The sequence below is a fragment of the Mastomys coucha genome, unplaced genomic scaffold (genome assembly GCF_008632895.1).
Source record: "Mastomys coucha isolate ucsf_1 unplaced genomic scaffold, UCSF_Mcou_1 pScaffold22, whole genome shotgun sequence".
Classification (NCBI taxonomy): domain Eukaryota; kingdom Metazoa; phylum Chordata; class Mammalia; order Rodentia; family Muridae; genus Mastomys; species Mastomys coucha.
Window position 1 is genome coordinate 248,721,350 of NW_022196905.1, and position 21,061 is coordinate 248,742,410.

The following is a 21,061-nucleotide window of genomic DNA, read 5'->3' on the forward strand; positions in this document are numbered from 1 at the left end:
TTAACAAATTCAGATAAATTGAAACCATGTAACTTTTCTCATCATAATGCAATAAAAGTTAAAAAAAAGTAAAGAAAAAACACAAAAATTGAAACAAAGAATAAGAAAATCAGTAAGACAAAAAAATAACAAGACAAACACGGGTAGTCTTTTTATGTTGCTCAAAAAATCTGTGGCTTTAGGTCTTTTGTGAAGTTGGGTGTGCTTGTTGTGTTTGCTGGATATTACATTCAGAATTATATACCCTCTTGGTGGATTTTACCTTTAATGAGTATGAAGTTATCTTCCCTTGATTTGAAGTCTGTTTTGTCAGATATTAGAATAGTTATTCCTGCATGTTTCTGTTTCATCTCCTTGAAATACCTTTTTCTAGTCTTTAATTCTCAGGTACTGTCTCTTTTTCACTATGATGTGTGTTTCTTGAAAACAACAAAGAGATGGATACTGCTTTCTAATCTAATCTGCTAGTTTGTGTCTCTTTATTGGGGAATTGGACCACTAATATTAAAAATTATTGTTGAGCTATATGTATTCATTCCTGAGTTTTTTAACTTTGTTGTTTCTTCAAGACTTCTTTTGATTGGCAGGTCCAGTGTTGTTCATTTACTCCAGGTGATGTCTTGAGTGTGTTTATACTTCTCTTTAGATTAAATCTTCCTTCCCATATCCTCTTTAGGGTTGTTTGGGTGCCTATAAACTACAAAATGCATATTTATTTCAAGCACACATAAAAACATACAGCACTAAGTCATAAAACAAGGCTCATTAAATTTCAACCTAATGACATCATCTAGAGTATATTTTCTAACCATGGCATAATTAAATTGCAGACAGATTTCTCATTGTTGAAGAAAAGGAGATGTACATGTTATCCGATGGGCCTGCAAGACAGCTCAACACATGAAGGTTCTTATCACCAAACCTAACAATCTGAGTTTGATCACAAGGTCCCACGTGGTAGAAAGAGAGAAGACTCTCACAAGTTGTCCTATGACCACCACAAGTGTGCTATTGCATATATGCACCTACACACACACACACACACACACACACACACACACTTTTAAGTGTATCTTGTTATTAAATTAGAGTTAGGGAATTAGGTATCAGTATCAACTCCTGGCTTTCAGTATACAGAAAAGTACAGAAACATGCACACATTTCCTAGCCCTGCCATCTAGGAGGGTTTGAAAACAGTGGTACGCCAGGAGCAATGGGGACTCCATTCCAGATCTTGGTATCTAAACATCATTTTCCAATAAATGGCAAGGATCCTTGGTGAAAAGATTTCTATGGTCCTGAAGCAGGTAGAGGAAGAACATTCCAGATGAGCTGGAAACTTTTTTTTGTTGTACCATAAAGAACCTAAAAACGTCATAAGACCCAACCTCCCACCAGCTAAATGTGAGACAGTTTGAAAGTCAAAATAAAATAATGCAATAATTATAATGTAATGATCTATAACAGTGATTCTCAACCTTACTGATGCTGCAACCCTTTAATACAATTCCTCGTGTTGTGGTGACCCCCAACCATAAAATTATTTTTGTCACTACTTCATAACTTTTGCTACTGTTATGAATCATAGCATAAATATCTGTGTTTCCCAATAGTCTTAGGTGACCCATGTGAAAAGGTTGTTCTACCCCAAAAGGGGTCATGATTCCCTGGCTGAGAACCACTACTGTATTTAATGAGAAACATAACTCCTCTGGTATAAGTATATGAATAAACACATGAAAGAAGGAAATTCTATTTTGATAACAGAATACCAACTAAGCACAGGAAGATTGATGGTGTTAGGAAATGATTGGTGGATGTTGAAACTAGTGTCTGACTGTTTGGCTAAGAATAGGGCATTGATCCAGGTGTGGTGATACAGCCTGTAGTCCTGGTAACTGACAGGTAGAGATGGAAGGCTCTGGAGTCCAAGGTCATCCCCAACTAAATATTGAATTCAAGGACAGTCCGAGAAAATATAAAGCCCTATATCAATACAATAAAATAAACAGGGTATATTCTCAAAGCATCTCCCCGGAAAGTATTATCTAAAAAAGAAAAAAAGGCACATACCTGTGCCTTTGGAGAGACCTGGCGATCCTCTCCTTAACTAAGGCATCAAAAGTAGCATCACCAACATCAGAACAAAGAGCACTAACGGGATCTCCTGGCCCAACACAGTGAAAAGAACACAGCTTGCAACCCATTTCCCTCCAAAAGATCTAAGCACGAAAAAGCATCAGATCACCCAACTTAAGCAAGAGTCAACAGACTAACTGGCTCTTCAAAACTTCAAAGCCAAGAAACCTAAAGAAGAGTAGAAGACTTTTCCCAAAGAGACATGACAATTACATGCAATACACGGTTGTGGGTTGATTCCTTGACCTGGAAAAATAAAGAGAGGTCAAGTAGCAACAGAACAGAGGCAGAGATTGAACATGGGCTGCAGATCAAATAATAGTCTTTATGACAATGGAAACCCCAGTATAGTGGGTGTTCTCATTCTTAGAAAGTGTGTACCAAGTGACTTAAAAGTTAGCAGTGTGCAATTATCTGCAGTTGCATTTTGAATGGCTCTGGAAAATGATGAGGAAGAGAGATTATGTGGCTACACAGAAGGCAAAGTCAAGTGAATAAAGAGGATTCTTCAATTCTTCTCTAAGTTTTAAATGTTGTTAATTTGAGATCATTTGACATAGCTTGTTCATGGAAAAAAAATTAAAATCACAGAAATCTGCCCATTGCTCATGAGCTAAGCAGCTTAAATAAGACAAGGCAAGGAGAGGGTAGGAATGTTTTTACATGACCACCCTCAAAAGTGAAACTGTGGGGCCAAGAGTGATGGTGCACACCCTGCTGAGGCCAAGGCAGGCAGATCTCTGTGAGTTCAAGGCCAGCCTGGTCTGCATAGCAAGTCACAGACTACATGAGAGTCAGTCTCAAAAAACTAAAGTAATAGTTATTGATTCTTCTCCCCATTATATAATTTTAGTGAAAAGAAAAACAGAGAAACTGACATTTGAAAAATTCTTTGAACTTGATCAAATTTCTTTTGGTTTCTGCAGAAAAGAAACCAAGTCAGTAGTTCTCCGCAATGTCACATCTCTTCCTGTGGCCTGGCGGATCTCCAGCATGGAACACCTAGGGGAGGACTTCACTGTGTCTATGACGCAGGGCATCATACTACCCAAGGGAGAGTTTGGGCTGCAAGTGCACTTCCAGCCCTCCAAACCTGTCAACATCAAGAAGGCCATTCGGATTGAGGTGAGACATACCATCCCCGCAGATTTGATTTTCAAAATATGCATGCACAAGACACACACACACACACACACAGAGAGAGAGAGAGAGAGAGAGATCCTTATTAAATTCCTCATCTGATCTGTTTCCTATCTCCAGCCCATGATATCTTTCTTACTCTACACAAAACTCAAGCTCGATAAAAGCAGTATGACTCCAAGCTGATCTCTTACTAAGATAGTAACCATTCAGCATCTTCTTGAGCCCCACTCCTTTCTCCTGTCATTCCATTTGCTAACTTTTGTGTGGGAACTCTGTCAAGCAGGATCTCTACAGACTCAGTCACCATCTATACTAGTTTCTTAGGCCACTATGACAAAATCACCTCAGACTGGGTGACTCAAAACAACAGACCTTTCCTCTCTCATAATTCTGAAGACTACAAAGCTAAAATCAAGATAACAGGACTGCACTCCCTCTGAAGACCCCAGGAAAGAATCTTTTCTTGTCTCTTCTAGTTTCTAGGGCCTATGAGTGTGTGCCTTGGCTCGCGCCTGCATCCCTCCAACCTTTGTCTTCACCCTCCAAAGGCTTTCCTCTGTCTGTCTTCTCCTGTAATATTTCAGAGGGACACAGGAAGTCCTCTATACTTATGAGTTCTCTACCCACAGATCCAACTATATTGACAAATGCCTGTTAAAAGAAGAGATAGAAATTCTGAATTAATACTTGATTTGGGGGGCTAAAGAGATACTTGGTGGTTAGGAACACTTGCTGCTCTTATGGTGGTACAAAGTTCAGTCCATAGCACCGATGTTGGGTGGCTTATAATAGCCTGTAACTCCAGCTCCAGGGGCACAGCACCCTCTTCTGGCCTCTGTGGGCATCTGCAGTCACATGCACATACCCACCAGCATACACTTTTTTTTTTAATCTTAAGTTTAGTGACAGCTATTAATTCCCTACCCCTGGCACTCCAAACCACATGGAATGCAAACAGGTGACATTGTTTTTCAACTGGAGTCTTCAACAAGATGGCAGAGGTCTCCACCTAGATGCCAGAGTATTGGGTTGCCCCTGAGCTCTTGCCCTGACTGATGGACTCTTTAATCAGCTCATGGTTTGTATTCAAGGTCAACAGCCAACTAGATAGAATTAGACTGGTCTGCCAGCTGGCACCAGCTCAGTGACTGCTTGGGGCAATGAGGAAGGATCTTCAACAATGCTAGCAACAGACTCAGTGAACTACTAGAGACCAGGCCTGAAGGTCATCATGATCACACATCTAAAAGACTGTGAATTTCCAAAATAGAAATACCTAGCATGTATTTTACTTTAAAAAACAAAAACCTTGGCCCCTTTTCTTTAGCTTGAGTCACAAAGAATAGTTTCAATTTCTAAAACAAGTGGAGCAAAGTGACTTACAATGTAAGACTAGAAAAATTTGACAGTAAAGTTCTCTAAAACATTTCCCTGTCATATCTGCTGCCCAGTCCCCACTGCATGTTACACATTTCAGACTCCAGACACTTTGTAGGTTTGGGCTTTCACTGAAGGACTTTCCCTGACAGGTTTTAGATGCAGATAATCTTGTTGGTGTCGTTCAGATCGAAAACATCTTGATCTTTGCAGAATCGTATGATATTGCTTTGGACATCACCTTCCCCAAAGGTGCGTTGAACCCAGGAAAGTGTTTATATGTTGTCTTTGTTTGTATACCAGAGTTCTGGGTGGAGGGACAGTGGAGCTGGTGGGGGAAGGAACAATCTCGGCAATAGGAGTGCAAGCCTAGAGTGATGTTGGTGACATCACCACAAAGCACCATCTCCTCAGTGGAGAATAACAAGAGGTTGTCATCAGGATGAAACCTTCAGGGCTCCTCTTTGAGAAGCTTGCAGTCAAGGCTTATCTTCCTGCCTTTGTTAGTTTTCTATCACTATTATAACAGACTGCCACAAACCTCCTGACCTAATACAAACTGTACTAAAGAAGCTGAGGTTCTCAGTGAGTTCAAGGTCAGCCTGGATTACCTAATGAAAAACCCTGTCTCAGAAAGAAAGGGAAGGAAGGAAGGGAGAGAGAGAAAGAGAGAGGGGGAGTAGATGGGGAAGATAGGAGGGAGAAGGGAGGGAGGGAGGGAGGGAGGGAGGGAGGGAGGGAGGAAGGGAGGGAGGGAGGGAATCAAAGAAAAAGAAAAACCCCACAATGTATTATAGCCCTGAGGTCAGTTCAAAGCAGGTCTTACAAGGTCTAACTAGGTGGATATCAAAGGGCTGACAGATAAGCATTCTTCCTAAAGGCTTTGCAGCCTCTAAGAGACCATCCACATTCCTTGGTTTGTATCCCCTTCCTAAATCTTTGAAGCCAGCAATATCCCTACCATGTTGCCATGTTGCCCTCTCCATGGTTCTCCCACTTCTGCTATCCCCTTCTACTTTTATGAGGACCCTTGTGGTTACACTGGGCCTCCAGGGTGACCCATGTCAACCTTCATATTTAATGGCAGCTGATCATCCATCTCAAGTCCATCCAATACCTTAAGTCCCCTTTGCCATGTATTCACAGATCCCAGGAATTAGAATGTGTGTCCTGAGACATTCTATCTAGCATGCTGCCATAACACACGAATTGTGTATACCCTGCTAAGCATCTTACTCTTCCCTCCCTGACAGGCCTCTTCCTCAGCAAGATTATTAGAGCTACATGTTAGTCAGATACCATTGCCCTAATGTACAGACAGCATTGTGATAAGAAGTGCCTATCAAAAATAAAATAATGTTATTGTGGTTCTGTTTATCACAGAATAGCTGTATTTTAGTAACTAAGATTGCATTTATGAAGAGTTTTTAAAAACTGAGGGAATGCTTATCTTGAGACACTAAGTAAAACAACACAAAGTTAAATCTTTTTAGTGTAACTCAGTAGAGTTTTTAAATTTTGGCTTAGCAGTTAATTAATGATGCTTACTAACTTTCAGAGAGCCCAGGGTTTGGTTCCCAGCACCTACCTGGAAGCTCACAGCTGTCTATAACTCCAGTCCCAGGGGATCCAATGCCCTTTCTGGCCTCTGAGGGGTCTACTGTGTATGTGTATATATATGCAGACATGTGAAATAAAAATAAATAGACCCTTTTAAAAAGATCTTAGAGAGCTGGAGAGATGGTTCCTCAGTTAAGTACCCACCCACAGTCAGGCAGCGATGGAGCATACCTTTAATCCCAGCACTCAGGAGGCACAGGCAGACAGATCTCTGTGAGTTGGCCAGCCAACTCTGTGTGTTGGAGGCCAGCCTGAGCTACAAAGTGAATTCCAAGACAGTCAGGGATACACAGAGAAAACATATTAAAAAACAAACAAACAAACACAAAAACACACATACACACACACACACACTGGTCTTCCAGAGGATCTAAGTTTGTTTGATTCCGAGTCCCTATATCAGTCCTCTTACAACTACCTGTCATTCTAGCCCCAGAAAAATCCCACTCCTCTGGCCTCTGCACTCATTTGCATATACATACACACAAAGATGCACATATATACACATAATTAGAAATAATAATAAGAACAATAAGAATAATCAACTCTAAATAAATAAATATCCTAGAGAATTTAGCTAACAATAGTCATGAAGCAGTAGTCCCTTGGGGTGGAATCTCAAGGGAGATGTTCAGATGTACTGGAAGGCTTTTATTGTTTATCTGCTGAGGCTTAGTCAAAAGAGTTTCCAGAAAAAAAGTTTCCTAAAATCATCATTGTGGAATGATTTGCCCTGTAAACTTCAGAGGGGAGACCCTGCTCTGGCTCCCCTACCCACTCACCCCTACCCCATGCCCTAGCCTCTACAGGAGCTGAAGGAGGTCTGGACTTTGGGACTCTGAGGATCATGGAGGAGGTAAAGCAGCCCCTTCAACTGAAGAACCGTGGAAAATATGAGATCATATTCAGGTAACCTGAACCCCATGGGATGCTGCATGCATGTGTGCATATGTGCATGTGTGCTAACTGTCCCCATGCACTTGTGAAAAGGATGAAACATGTAGCTTCTGTCTCCCCGATTTAAGCTCCAGGTGGACTGCCCCACCTCAGATCTGAAGATGAAAGACATACACATACATAGCTTATTTTTGTTATGTTGTAGCTTAATGGTCAGACTCTTCTAAGCCTTCCTCGACTATCATACTCTTCTTTTCACTCCCAGCTCAGCACCCTAAATCTGCCCTCAGCTTTAGTTGATCTCTAATCTCCTGCTTGCTACCCCAGGGCCACTCCACCCAAGATCTCACATGGCTGATGGCTCTTTCTCCCTCCAAAGCAAGTCTTTCCTCTCCTTTCCTAGCCAGTCTGCTAGGCTGCCTGCAGGAAAACTAGAAGTCCCGCCTATTCCACCCCTCTCGTTGGCCACTAGCATCTTTATTGATCAGTCAAGAACCAGTTGGGGAACAGGACCTGTTCACATCCAGATTCCTGATCAAAGCATCAAAACCACTCCCTACAAGAGGATGTCTGAGAAATTTTTTTAAAAAGGAAACCAGAAGCTTGTAGCATGAGTAAAGTGTCTGCTGTGTTTGTGTGAGGACCTGAGTTTAGATCCCTAGCACTCACATTAAAATCCAGGCATCCATAACCCTGGCACGGGAGGGTTATTTCTGAAGCACTCTGGCCAGCCAGGCTAGCCTACTTGGTAAGCACTGGTATCACTAATAGACCCAGTCTGAAAAGGTGGGGGAGCAATCAAGGAAGACACCCATAATTGACCTCCAGCCTCAAGTGCTCAAGCACACAGCACATGCACACACACACATGCATATCTCCATGCACATATACTATACACGTAGAAAACAAACAAACAAATAAAAGCCTGGGGCCAGGAATGTAGCTCAGTTGATAAAGTGCTTGCCTGGTATGTCTATAGTTTGATCTTCAGTACCATGTAGTAGTACATACCTCATTATGTAGAAGCAGAAGTTCAGAGCAATCCCTGGCTACATAGTAAATTTGAGAGGCCCTATCTAAAAGAAAAAAGAAAGAAAGATGGATAACAGCTCAGGAATGACCCCTGGTATTTACCTCCACAGATTTTATATATATATATATATATATATATATTATATGTATTCATACATATAAGAATGTACACATGCATGCACATACATACACAGGAAAAAAAGCATAGTGGATCTTGCTTGGTATGATAATTACAAAGATCCAGAGACAGGCAGGCCCTCAACAGATCAAACTGTTCTCTCAGACTTCATGGGATCCCTGGATAATTGTTTCAGTTGATTCTTTCTCCCTGTCTCCCAGCTTCACTGTGGACTCCTTAGGAGTTTTGCCAACAAACTTAAGTTCCATGATCTCAATCCAACCCAAAAGGGGGACACTGACTGCAGTAGATAAGCCCACAACTGTCCAGATATTCTTCCGAGCAAGAAAGGAAGTGAAGATCGAGAGCCAGCCCATCCTGCGCTGCCAGGTGAGAGAGCTCAGAGGACTGCTGACTCCATGGCGTTCTGATGGGAAAAAAAAATGAGGAATGAAGGGGGGATAGATTTGGTGGTAACCAAAGAAACTGCACCAGAGTTCAGTCCTAACTAACCAGCACAGGTTGGTCAGGACAGAGATGTGCAGAATCACCAGATATAGAAAAAGGGAAAAGGCTTTGGAGAGCATAAGAACCAAGGGACCTGTGTTCCACCATCAAGTAAAAGCAGCAGCCATGGTTCCTACATGTCAACATGTAACTAGTAGAAAATAATCTCAGTGTTGGCGCCCATTACTGTTTTTATTTATTCAGTAAGATGGAGAGTGGAATAAATATTCTCTTACTCTCTTTTTCTCCATCATGGATGCAGTCAAGAAGACAGTGAATAGATGTCCAGTCTTGGACACTGCAACAAGACACTATCCTCTATAAAGCTCACACCCAAGGACCTATACAGGCTGCAAAATAAAATCACAAAAGTACCCATAGGGAGAATATGTGGCATTTGTCCTTCTAGACCTGCTCTGACTTACTCAGTGTGATTTTCTCCAGCCCTTTTGCAGCTTTTTTGTTTCTTCATAGCAGAATAAAATCCCAATGTGTGCTATGTACCATGTTTTCCTTATCTGTTTGTCAGTTGAAGGGCATGTAGGCTGTTCGGTTTCCCAGCTATTGTGAATAGAGCAGCTGTGAACATGGATGAGCATGGATCTCTGTAGTAGACAGGGAGTCCACTGAGCACATGGCCATGAGGGGTACAGCTGAATCAGATGTTAGATCTATTTCCAGCTTTTTGAGGAACCACCTTAGTCATTTCCATAGTGGCTATACCAGTATGCACTCCCACCAACAGCAACGAGGGCTCCTCCCTCCCTACATCTCTACCAGTATTTGCTGTCACTTGTTCTTTGGGGTTTTTGTTTTTTATTTTGTGTTTTGTTTCATTTTCTCGATCTAAGCCATTCTGGCTAAGGCAAGATGAAATCTCAAAGTACTTTTCATTTGAATTTCCCTGGGAGCTAAAGATCTTAAACACTTTTAAAACTATTTCTTAGGCATCTGTTTCTTCCTCTGAGACCTCTCTATTCAGTTCCTTACAAACTACAGCAGCTGTGGCCACCTGCATAAAATCAAACCAATCAACATTCCACAGGGAGCAGGGAGAGACACACAAGCTCCACCCCTAACCAGGGACCCATGGACAGTTGATGGCTTCTAAGGGAGGGAGCGTCAGTTTCCGTTCAGGTTTGACTTCTGGTAGGTTGACCCACCGGTATGTGGAGAGCATTGATTGAAACCAAAGGGTTATTTAAAACAGAGAGAGAACATGAAGTTGGGAAGTGGAAGTGAGAGTGGAGGCTGGGCTAGACTTGGAGGAAGCAGTACACAAATGTGTTGAAATGAATTGTAGGCTTGTAGGACATTCTCAAAGAATATATTTAAAGGGTTTTTTTTTAATTTCATGTTTTAAGTAAACTTATAATTTTATGTTGAGGCAAACTTGTAACTCTCCTTGGCTGCGTGTGTCCTAGGGGGTCAAAGGTCAGGCATACCTGAGAGGAGGCTATCAGTCATGAAAGCAGACAGGAAGACACTAATGGAATTTCTACGGCTGTCCCACCGGCTAACATCTTCTCAAACCTTCCCTTTCTAGATTATTGAGCCAGCTCTCTCAGAAGGTGAAATCATTGCCAGCATCCCTATTAAGTTTTCTGTGAATGCAGTGTACTCCAAATTCACCATCAGCCCCTCCTCCATCATCAATTTTGGGGCTTTGATCTGCGGTACCAAGAAAATCATCACCTTCACCATAGAAAACCAAGGCATAATCGACTTCAAATATGCCCTCTACAGGCTGACGGGGGAGAGTCCAATTCTTCAAAAGAAAATGTAAGCCAAGTTCTATTGACTTGGTGCTTTATACTCTACAAAAAGCTGTGATATACTTTACGCAACCAAATTCACCCAATCCTCTTGCATGAATGATGCAGACCCTCAGATTTAGAACTGTCTTGTAAAAAATTAAGCAGGAAATCACCAGTAGGGGTTGGTCCTGAAGCGCACTTTCTGATCAAATTTCAGGCATTTTCTAGCTGCCATAAAACACAGGCTAGGTTTTGACTAAGCCAAATGTAAAGTCTTCTGGATGTGTCATTGGTGCAATGGTACATAACTGTAATCCCAGTACTAAGAAAGTAGAGGCAGAAGGATGAGGAATTGTGTCATCCTTGGCCTCCTAGCAAGTTCTTGGCCAGCCTTGGCTACTTGAGACTCTTTCTCAAAAATGGATGGATGGATGGATATGTAGATAGGTAGATGATCGATACATAGATAATAGATACAAACATAGATATGTAGATACATGGATACATAGATAGGTAGAGATACATAGATATACATACAGATATACATGGGTGATAGATACATACATAGATGATACTTAGATATATAGATACATAGATAGAGATACATACATACATACATACATACATACATACATACATACATAGAGAGAAAGAGAGAAGGAGGAAGTGAAAAGGGAGGGAAGATGGAAGATTTTGGCCTGGTGTTTCTGGTAAGTCATTGTCCTCTCTATCATCCTTCCTGTGGGTCAAAGGGTATGGGGTCCTGGGTCCTCTCAGGGCTTGGGCCAAGTCTTCAAATCCCAAGGCGGGATGTGGGAGTTTTGACTAGGAGCACCCCACACTGACACTGGGCAGGCATCAGGCTGTGAGAAGCCACTGAACCCCTCTCCAATAGTGGGGGAGTATGGTCTGAGGTCCCTGGGGACTGGCGGAGTCAGCTCAGGGGTCCTGGACCTGCACAGAGGCCTCAGACTGTATGGTTCTCAGACTCTTGGACATCCCAGACGCCGTTGGATGCTGCAGAAGAGTTGAGAATGGAGTGCCCACTCCCACCCCCACAGGCTGGATCTAGCCCAGGGCCGAAGGGGAAAGGAGGGAAGCGAGCTCCAGCTGGGGATGAGAGAGTCCTAGGCTTGTTCAGCGGAGAGAGTCCTTGGCTTGGTGGAGTCCATGGCTGGGAGCGCAGAGAGGCCTCCTTCGGGAGATTAGACAAGGCTCTTTAGAGGAAAACCTGCTCCTTCGTTCCCTATGGATCCCGATGACAAGAGGCAGTCCATTTATTAGCATTTACTGTTATGGCAGAGAGTTATGATGAGTGAAACCATACGCCCCTTCCTTAGGCGGGCCTGAGGTTAAATACCTTTTGCAGGAAGGAGTGTCTGGGAAGGGGAGCTTAATTGACTAAGCCCTTCAGCCCATTAGGTGCCTCATTAAAATGGAGATCTGTCTTGAGGCTACAAGATCTGTGATCACATCCTCTACCTGTGGAGGGGCTTGGGGCATTGTCCTTACATGACTGATGGCCACAGACCTGTGGAGTGGAGAGCTACAGCTCATGTCAGGAGCTTGGTGTCTAGGAGCATGGTGTCTAGGAGCGTGGCAAAACACCTTGTAGGCTATGGCCACCTGCTGGGTCACCGGGGTTTTAAACCTAGCTCAACCAGAAACCAGGCTGCCTCTCACATTTCCACACTTCTGGGTACTAAGGGATGATTACAGAAGAAAACTAACTCAAGGGAAGGCTTAAGCTATGTTTCACTATGGAGGGTGGCAAAGGGCACGTGGTAGATGCAGGCAAGAGAAAGCAGAGTGATACTGTCAGCCCAGCGAGCACCACTCCCCCTGGTCACCTGGTCACCAGGTCACCTGGCCACCATGGCTGCCTCAGTAGCTACAGTAGCAATCCTGTATTCTTCAAAGGGCTTCTCTCATCAGGAGACCATAAGCGACTGATTTTTTTGAGCACTCCTGTCTCATAGGTTTGTCATTTTCCTTGGAAGCAAATTTTAAAGATGGCTTGACCAGTTCACAAGATGTGTCTAGCTTGATTTTTTTTTTTTTTAATTTCTAGGCATTTTAAAACAGACCTTCTCACATGGCTTATATAGTTTTTTTTTCCCTTCAGCTCTAATTTTTCTATACTGGCAAAATTTGAACTTATTAAGAAATTTGGGATTAAACTGCCTAAAATTTCTTTCTTCCAAATTTCATTTTAACCTCCTCACAATTTCTTTCAGAGCGACTTTGTAATGATGGTTATTTTACTTTGTAGTTTAAGTTATTGTCATTTGGAGGCTGGAGAGATGGCTCAGTGGTTAAGAGCACTTACTGTTCTAACAGAGGGCTGGGGTTCAGTTCTCAGCACGCACATGGTGGACCACAACTCTATGTAACTTCAATTCCAGTTCCAAAACCCCTCCTGACTTCCATGGACACCAGGCACACACACTGTACACATACATACATGAAAGTCAAACTCTTGTGCACATAAAGTTTTTTTTTAAAAAGAAAGACATTTCTTAATTGATTTATTTACTGAATTATTTTTCACATTAGCTTGCACTGATTCATGCAAAACACACAAGGGAGTTGAACCTCAGATGTGCCCTGGTCATCAGACAAGTGAATGAATACACCGAGGTTTTCAAAATACTTTTGATGTGCCTCAAGAATAGTTGCGCACTCTAGGTACAGTAGTCTCTGGAAAGCTAACAATTGGGTACATTGATTCTAAGTGAAATAAATTTCCAAAATCTATATCTAGTTACTGTTTACACTAGCCCTTATTCAAACCGTGACTACAAACATGAATAATGCAGACAAAAAATACCACTTCATACATAAAATAAAGTCAGCTAAAAGACTTTTTTTTTTTTAAGATTTATTTAATGTGCATTGACATTTTGCCTATGTAAGGATGTCCCTGGAACTGGAGTTACAGACAATTTGCTGCCATGTGGGTGCTAGAAATTGAACCCAGGTCCTCTGGAAGAACAGCTGGTACTCTTAACCACTGAGCCATCTCTCTAGTTCTAGGTAAAAGTGTGTGTGTGTGTGTGTGTGTGTGTGTGTGTGTGTGTGTGTGTGTGTGGTGTTATTGTTGGTATTGTTAGCCAGCTTTCCATCATTGTGACAAAAGAACTCAAAGAATAAATTCACAAGGAAAAAAGGGTTGTCTGGGCTCCTAATTCTAGAAGTCCAGACCATGACTTCAGTTGGGTTTGAAGCAGTACTTCAAGACCAATGTATACAACAGAGAAAAACTATTCCTCTCAGACCAGGAAGGAAAAGGGAGAGAAAGGGGCTAGGTCCTCCAATCCCTTTGAAGGGAATATCAGTGAACTAAGAACCTTCCAGTGGTATCATTCTGGTGACCAAACCTTAACAAATGGAGTTTGCTTGAAGTAATTTTTAAAATCCTTATGATTTATACTTCACAAGTATGGTTATCGATATCACTTTCTTAATAATTATTCCATAAGTTCAAGGTTACAATGCCACCCTGATCCCTTCCTAGACAAAGGAAAGCCCTCTCTTACCCCCACATCCTAACAGAAGGGACCTCACGCAGTGTCTCATGTCCTCATCAAAACCTGAGGTTGTACTCTTGCTTCTCTGATCAGGACCAGCCATATGAGGCATGGAAGAACCCGAGAAAGTGATAGCTTCTACAAACCCGGAGCTACTAAAGGGGCCAAGTTCTCAGACACAGTCCAGAAAGACGTGAACATAGCAAACCAAGTAAGTCACAGAAACAAAGCAAACACTTTTCTCCTATACTTTTTTTTTTAATTTTGTATGTATTTTGGATTTGTGCACATGAGTGCAGGTACTGATGAAGCCAGAGACAGCATCAGGTCCCATGGGGTTACAGTTACAGGCATATCTTAATTAGGGTTTAATCTCTGTGAAGAGAAATGACAACCACAGCAACACTTATGAAGGAAAACAGTTAATTGAGGCTGGCTTACAGTTCCAGAGGTATGGTCCATTATCTTCATGCAGGTATACACGGTGCTGGAGAGGTAGCTGAGAGTTCTACATATAGATCAGCAGGCAACAGGAAGACACAGTTAGCTACTAGGCATGGCTTGAGCTTCTGAGACCTCAAAGCCCACCTCCAGTGGCATACTTCCTCCAAAAAGGCCACACCTCTAATAATGCCATTCCTTATGAGCCTATGAGGGCCACTTTTATTCAGACCACCACAAGGCAGTTGTGAACTACCTGACATAGATTCTGAGAGCCAAACTCAGGTCCTTTGCTAGAGCAGTCCATGACCCTAACCACCAAGTCATCTCTCTAGCCCCAGAACCTGACTGTTCTGTGGCTGGGATGTTAAATCATATTGAAGTCCTCACTTTTTGAGCTGAAGTATGAAACCCTTTCATTTGGATACCCCCCACCCTCTGCTTTAAAACTTTCACTGAGTCACTACTGCCTTAATTCCTCAGATATCCTTAAATCAAGAATCATTTCTTTAGAGGAAACATGCCCAGAGAGAAAGCCTTCTCTGTCCAGATAACTTATCTGAGGACCTCCAGGACTCGGGTACAGCGCCCAGCACATGACAGATTTTCAGTAGGTAGCAACTGGGTTAAGTCCCTAGAAGCACCCATGCAGGCTAAATCATGCCCTGATGCAGCGGTTCTATGGAACACATCAAAAGAGATTTGGAGGGGGTTAAGTAAGAAAACTTCATCTCCAAGGACAAGAACGGCAGAATTTGGTTAAAAGTTCTCCCACACCAGCTCCTCCTGTGCTAGATTCCGAGAATGCACAACAGAGGCATCAAGACATCAGAAGTCAGATCGCCTGCCATCATGGGGCTTTGTGAAGGTAGTCAAGAGTACAGATGAGCCTAGGAGCCAGGAGTATAGGCTATCTGTGTGGTGGTGCTCTGACGGGCGTTTTGTGTACTGGTTGTCAGTCCCAGGGTAGGATGACAGGCATCTTCCCAACATCACAGTCACCACACCTCACACTGGTGAGGATATTCTAGCCCCTTCACAAGCTCCTGCTAAGAGGTTCCTAGATCTAGCAGGAGATCCAGCTGCCAGAGTATGGATCCAGTGAGACTCAACACTCTCAGCCCACGGCATGCAAGTCATCACTCACACAGCAAAGAAACAGTGGCTAACATATCTGGGTCCCATCCTCTAAGACCCCAGAAGCTGCCCAAGGCAGCGGAGTCTCATATGTGCATACCAACCTCACACTGCAGTCCCCGAATTCATTCTACTCTGGGTTTTCCACCCCAAAAGAAACTTGGGCCTCTGAGCCAAAGCACTACAGAACATGTAGACATGTAAGGACAGAAACTGGTTTATCCAAGACAATCTTTCTTTCTCATAGGATATTGCATTCCAAGTATATATGCTACAGTTATCTTGAGAACTATACTAGTGGGGGGTGGGGAGAGCTGGTGTCTGCAGGGACATGTGAGGACATCTCTTATAATGACATTCTTTTCATTTTAGTACTAATTCTGCACTACATGCTATATAGTATGTGTCCTATAGGAATCCTGTCAGTCTATACTGCATGCTACAGTACATAACTCATGACTATTCTCTCATATAACCCTCCAATATCCATCATGCAAGGAACATTCGTAGGTGCATAAACCAAGACTCAGAGAAATCATTTTTCAAAGGCCAAACAATATATTTGGGGATTGAGTTCAAACCCCAGATTGTCTGTTGCTATTCTATTGCTGTGAAGAGACACCGTGACCAAGTCATCTTATAGAAGAAAACATTTAATTGGGGGGTGGCAAGAGGTTGCTTACAGTTCCAAAAGGTGAGTCCATGATCATTACAGCAGGAAGTGTGGTGGCAGACGGGCAGACATGGCACTGGAGGAGTAGCTGAGAGCTTATATCCCGATCCATAGGTCAGAGGCAGAGAGTGAGACCAGGACTGATGTAGGCTTTTAAAACCATAAGGTTCACCCCCAGTGACACTCCTCTTCTAACCAGGCTGCACCTCCTAATCCTTTCCCCAAACAGTTCTACCAACTAAGGACCACACATTTATTCAAATAGATGAGCCTGGGGGGGGGCATTATCATTATCAAACTTAGTGTCTTACTCACCCCAACTCTCAACCACTATTCCATTCCACTTATCCCCCATCTGGATAAGTATTGCATGATGTAGACATTATCTGTTTCCTTGAGCCCTCGGTTCCATCATGTCTGATCAGAAGGAATGTACAGATAAGTACATACCAAAACTTATCCACCATGAACATCCCAGGCCTCTGCCTCCAGACAAAGAGGAGAGAGATACCACCAATGGGGCAAAGGCACCACTGTTTCCCCCATTTCATTATCTCTTGGCTCCTTTGGAAAGTCTCCGAATCTGTTACCCATTCTGCTTCCTTCTACCCTGCCCTTCCCACCTTTGTCCTGCAGGCCCGCTTCACCCATGGCATGTTCACTGTCTACCCCGGATTTGGTTCCATCCCTTCCGGAGGACAGCAGACCATCACCGTTGAATGTGTGGCAGATCCTGTGGGGAGGTGTGAAGAGTTTCTGGCCATTGACATCTCTGACCGAGACCCTAGAGAAAATCCTGCTGGCATTCCTTATACTCTGCTTGCTGAAGCATGTCTTCCAGGTACTGCAACTTCAATTGGCCAACACCTTTAATTTTCCAGCCCCTCCCTCTGCAGGAAAATCCCTCTCCAGATTTCCAGCAGACACGGGGCGGGGGAGGGGGGAACTTCATCTGGAAACTTAGAACCTCTTCTAGGGTCTTCAGCCATATCTGTCCTGAAAGCCTTAGCATATGGAGGAGAGAGTTGCTTCTCCAAATGCTTAGCCTTCCCGGGTCTGTTCCTAGATTTCCCCATTGAGTGGTGCTCTCTGAGGAATGAGCTAGCATGGGATGTGGCCCAGGACTGAGGAGCATCGAGTCTGCTCATGCTCGGGCCACTTGTGGTCAGCACAGTCACAGAGCACACTGACCATTTAACCCAGCCAAAGCTCAGGTAAACCCAGCTTGGCTATAAGCTCCCTAGAGCCTCAAACCATTATAAGCCAACTCCCTCCTCTCTTGGTTCTCACCATTCTTTGCCAATGGAAGGAAAAGGCTGGTAGAGATGGATCAACTAGAAGAGGTAGCATAAAAGAGGAAGCCAACAGATTTTGGCCCATCCATCATTTACATACTGGTGTGTGGACTTCCCTATCTGTCCTCCATGATGCTTGCTTTTGATTGTCATTGTTTGTTTATATTTTCAATGCAAGGAATATAACCTAAGGCCTTCTGTATGCTAGGCAAGTATTGTATCAGTGAATTGTATCCTTAGCCTTGTGTGTCTCCTTTTTCAAATCTTTGGACTGGCAAGATGGTTCAGAAGGTTTTTGTCACCAAACCTAGCAACCTAAGTACAATCCACAGAATCCACATGGTGGGAAAGAATAGACTCCTGAAAGTTGTCCTATGAACTCCACATAGAATACACACACTCTCTGTCTCTGTCTGTCTGTCTGTCTCTCTATCTCTCTCTCACACACACATATGCACACAGAGATAGATAGATAGATAGATAGATAGATAGATAGATAGATAGATAGATAGATAGATAGATGTAATATTTTAAGGTTTTTAATCCAAATTATCATGACAGGAAGCCAGGGTCCTGGCAGCCAGGCAGCTTCACGTTCTTCCCTTCATTCCCTAGCCTTTGTGACAGACAACAACATCTTAATATTTGAGGAACATCAGATCTGTACCAGCCCCAACCTGTACCACATCCTACAGACCATACAGAGTGGGGGGCTGTTTGTGGAGGATGAGAACAAGTTCATCTTCTGCAATGTCCTGGTGGGTCATCAGGCCAAGGCTCGGTTCAAGATCAGCAATGTGGGAAAGATCTCCTGTGACATCAACATTATCGTCAAGCCCATCTCCAACAAGGTAGGAGGTTCTGTTGCCCTGGCCCTCTGCTGTTGGTATAAAGCCAGGGAAGGAGCTCTGGGAAGGTCCTGCTGTTGACCCCTATACCTAGGTGGGAACCATGAGGCTCTCAGGCCCTGTTAGAAGTTCTGTGAGGTCACAAGGATATGTCCCTTAGGCCAAGGACGGACTGTGTGTGTGTGTGTGTGTGTGTGTGTGTGTGTGTGTGTGTGTCCTGTGCATACCTTTGTACTAAACTGGTACATACGAATGGGTAACTCATTTGTCTGTCCAAATTTGTCTGAACTCACTGTGTAACTGATATAATACAAGCACTGGAAGAGAAGCCAATAATGAGCAATAGGGAGATCAGCCTCCAATCTCCCATTCTTCTGGTCAAGGAGATGTGGAAGGTGCCAGACTACAGGTGTGAGGAGGAATAGAGAGTGTGTGCTGAGGCCTTCCTGTGTGATAAGCAGTGTGCTTAGTGATTTTCTATTTATTGTTTTGTTTCAAATTCAAGACTCTTTCAGACTTGGTTGTTGTCCCTATTTTACAGTTAGGAAAACCGAGGCTCAGAAAAGCTTAATTTTTCCCCCCTGTTCCACATCCTGAGAATATAGAGTTAGGATTAAAGCCAAACTTGGTTCATATTAAAAAAATGAGTTCCCACTTCAGAGGTCTGTTGAGCTCAAAACTTTCCTCTCTCTCTGGGTCAGATTGTACTAAAGCCATTTTCCTCATGAAAGAGGGAAACATTCAATGGTAGCACAAAGAAAGGCTGACTCAATGGGTGGGGGTGGGGGGAGAGTCCCTGCTAGCCCGAATTCCTGGTATGTGCTTCAAACAGTACTTAGCTTTACCAGAACAATGCGCAGTCTGTGCCCACGTGGTTCTCATGCCCCAGACCTCACACTGCTCATGGTTGGTGAGTGTGGAGGAGATCCCCAGGGTTGGCCTCAGCCTATGGCTGCATGCATTCCTGGAAGACTGTCTTCTGAGAGAGTTAGGAGACCATCTAATCCCCTGTCACTACCCTCAAGCACTGGTGGCATCTAAGTATATTGTAGAGACTGAGAAGCTGTTTGTTTCTCATTCTATACTAAAAAGTCTGAAAAGCGGGGAAACCTGGGTTGTAGGGGCTTGTCTTTAATTTTGTTGCTGTTGTCATCGTCGTCATCATTGTCTTTGCTGTTTATTCTATTTATTTATTTTCTGTATGAGTGCCCTGCTGCATCTCACCTGCATGCCAGAAGAGGGCATCAGATCCCTTTATAGGTGGTCATGAACCACCATGTGGCTGCTGGGTATTGAACTCTGGACCTCTGGAAGAGCAGCAGTGAGTGCTCTTAAGAGCTGAGCCACCGTCACTCCAGCCCAAAACCTGGCTTCTAAAAGAGAAAAATTTTATGACAGTAGACTTGGGGACATCCAACATTTTCCTCTCCAGTTTGAGACTTAAAGGGAATCCCTAGGGGAAAGCAATAAAATCTTTAACTGCCCTTTGGCTAAAGAATGAGAAGGGGTCGCTTGTGTTGTGTCCTTCCTTGTCCTCATAAGAAAGAAAAAGCTCTTTCAAAGCTATGCTGGGAGTCGATGCGGTTCAAAACCACTCATTGGATAGTAACAAGCCAAGTGCTAAAGGAAGGTATTCTAGACATGGTGCTTGGAGTTACAAGGAACAGAAACTCCTTCGGTTTAGCTCAGATGATGCAGGGATCTCAGCAGTGAGTCAGGAACCTCCAACCCACATCAAAACATATCAGAACACCAGCAGCTCAGCCAGCTTCCAGCTCAGATCCACATTAATTATATTAATTTAGTTGGGTAGGCACAATATAAGGCGGTAGTGAGAACATTTGGCTGACTGGTTTGGTTTGTCTATTTGAGTCAGAGTTCATGGTCTAGCCAAGTACAGCCAGATGTTGCCTAGGGGTAAGTCCTCAGACTCTGGGCCACTCTATCCAGAGCCCATGACTCTGGAGGTAATCGAGCTTGTTTAGCACAATCTTAGAGAAAGGAGAGTTCACAACATGGCAGAAAGATTAGCAGTGAGCCCCAGCAGAAGTGCAAAGTACCCAACCCCATCTCCCTTCACAGGTGGCCAACCGCATCACTGACATCTTTGACGTGGAACCTAGCAAGATGTGCATTGGGAGCCGCTCACATGCCTTCGTCACAGTGCTGTTCACACCGCAAACGATGCAGACCTACCAGTGCATCTTCGAGGCCACTTTGGATGGCCTGCCCAGGTACCTCCTCCTCCTCCTGTGGCAGAACGAGAGTGTACATGCTGTGTAGGAAAGTGTCCCGCCCTGGTCGGTTTCAGTCACCTTGCTTGTTCTTCCTGTCCCCTGCAGCAACCTGGCAAGGAGCAGAGGTCTTGTGTTTGATATTATTGGTGAGGGGAACCTCCCTCGGGTGACTGTCATCCGGCCAACTCTATATAACCAACACGGAAACCCCTTGCTCCTGTTTAAGAGGCTTCTGCTTGGCCAATCAGAGAAACTGCCTCTCATCCTTAAGAACAACGGCACCATCCCCGCCCAGGTATCAGCTGAGGGT

General features: G+C 43.6%; 1 protein-coding gene across 5 annotated transcripts in view; it reads left to right on the forward strand.

Annotated features, from left to right (window-relative positions):
- Positions 1–21,061, forward strand: part of Hydin (HYDIN axonemal central pair apparatus protein) — a 421,354-nt gene that overhangs the window by 352,114 nt on the left and 48,179 nt on the right. For 4 of the 5 annotated variants that reach the window (XM_031341421.1, XM_031341424.1, XM_031341423.1 and 1 more), the window contains 10 exons: positions 3,066–3,264; positions 4,812–4,911; positions 7,080–7,188; positions 8,548–8,716; positions 10,380–10,615; positions 14,214–14,331; positions 17,008–17,212; positions 18,282–18,517; positions 20,597–20,748; positions 20,857–21,046. In XM_031341421.1, the coding sequence (XP_031197281.1) occupies positions 3,066–3,264; positions 4,812–4,911; positions 7,080–7,188; positions 8,548–8,716; positions 10,380–10,615; positions 14,214–14,331; positions 17,008–17,212; positions 18,282–18,517; positions 20,597–20,748; positions 20,857–21,046 (1,714 nt within the window). Of the gene's footprint in view, positions 1–3,065; positions 3,265–4,811; positions 4,912–7,079; positions 7,189–8,547; positions 8,717–9,878; positions 9,983–10,379; positions 10,616–14,213; positions 14,332–17,007; positions 17,213–18,281; positions 18,518–20,596; positions 20,749–20,856; positions 21,047–21,061 lie in introns of those variants that run through there. The other variant, XM_031341425.1, reaches the window with a different exon arrangement.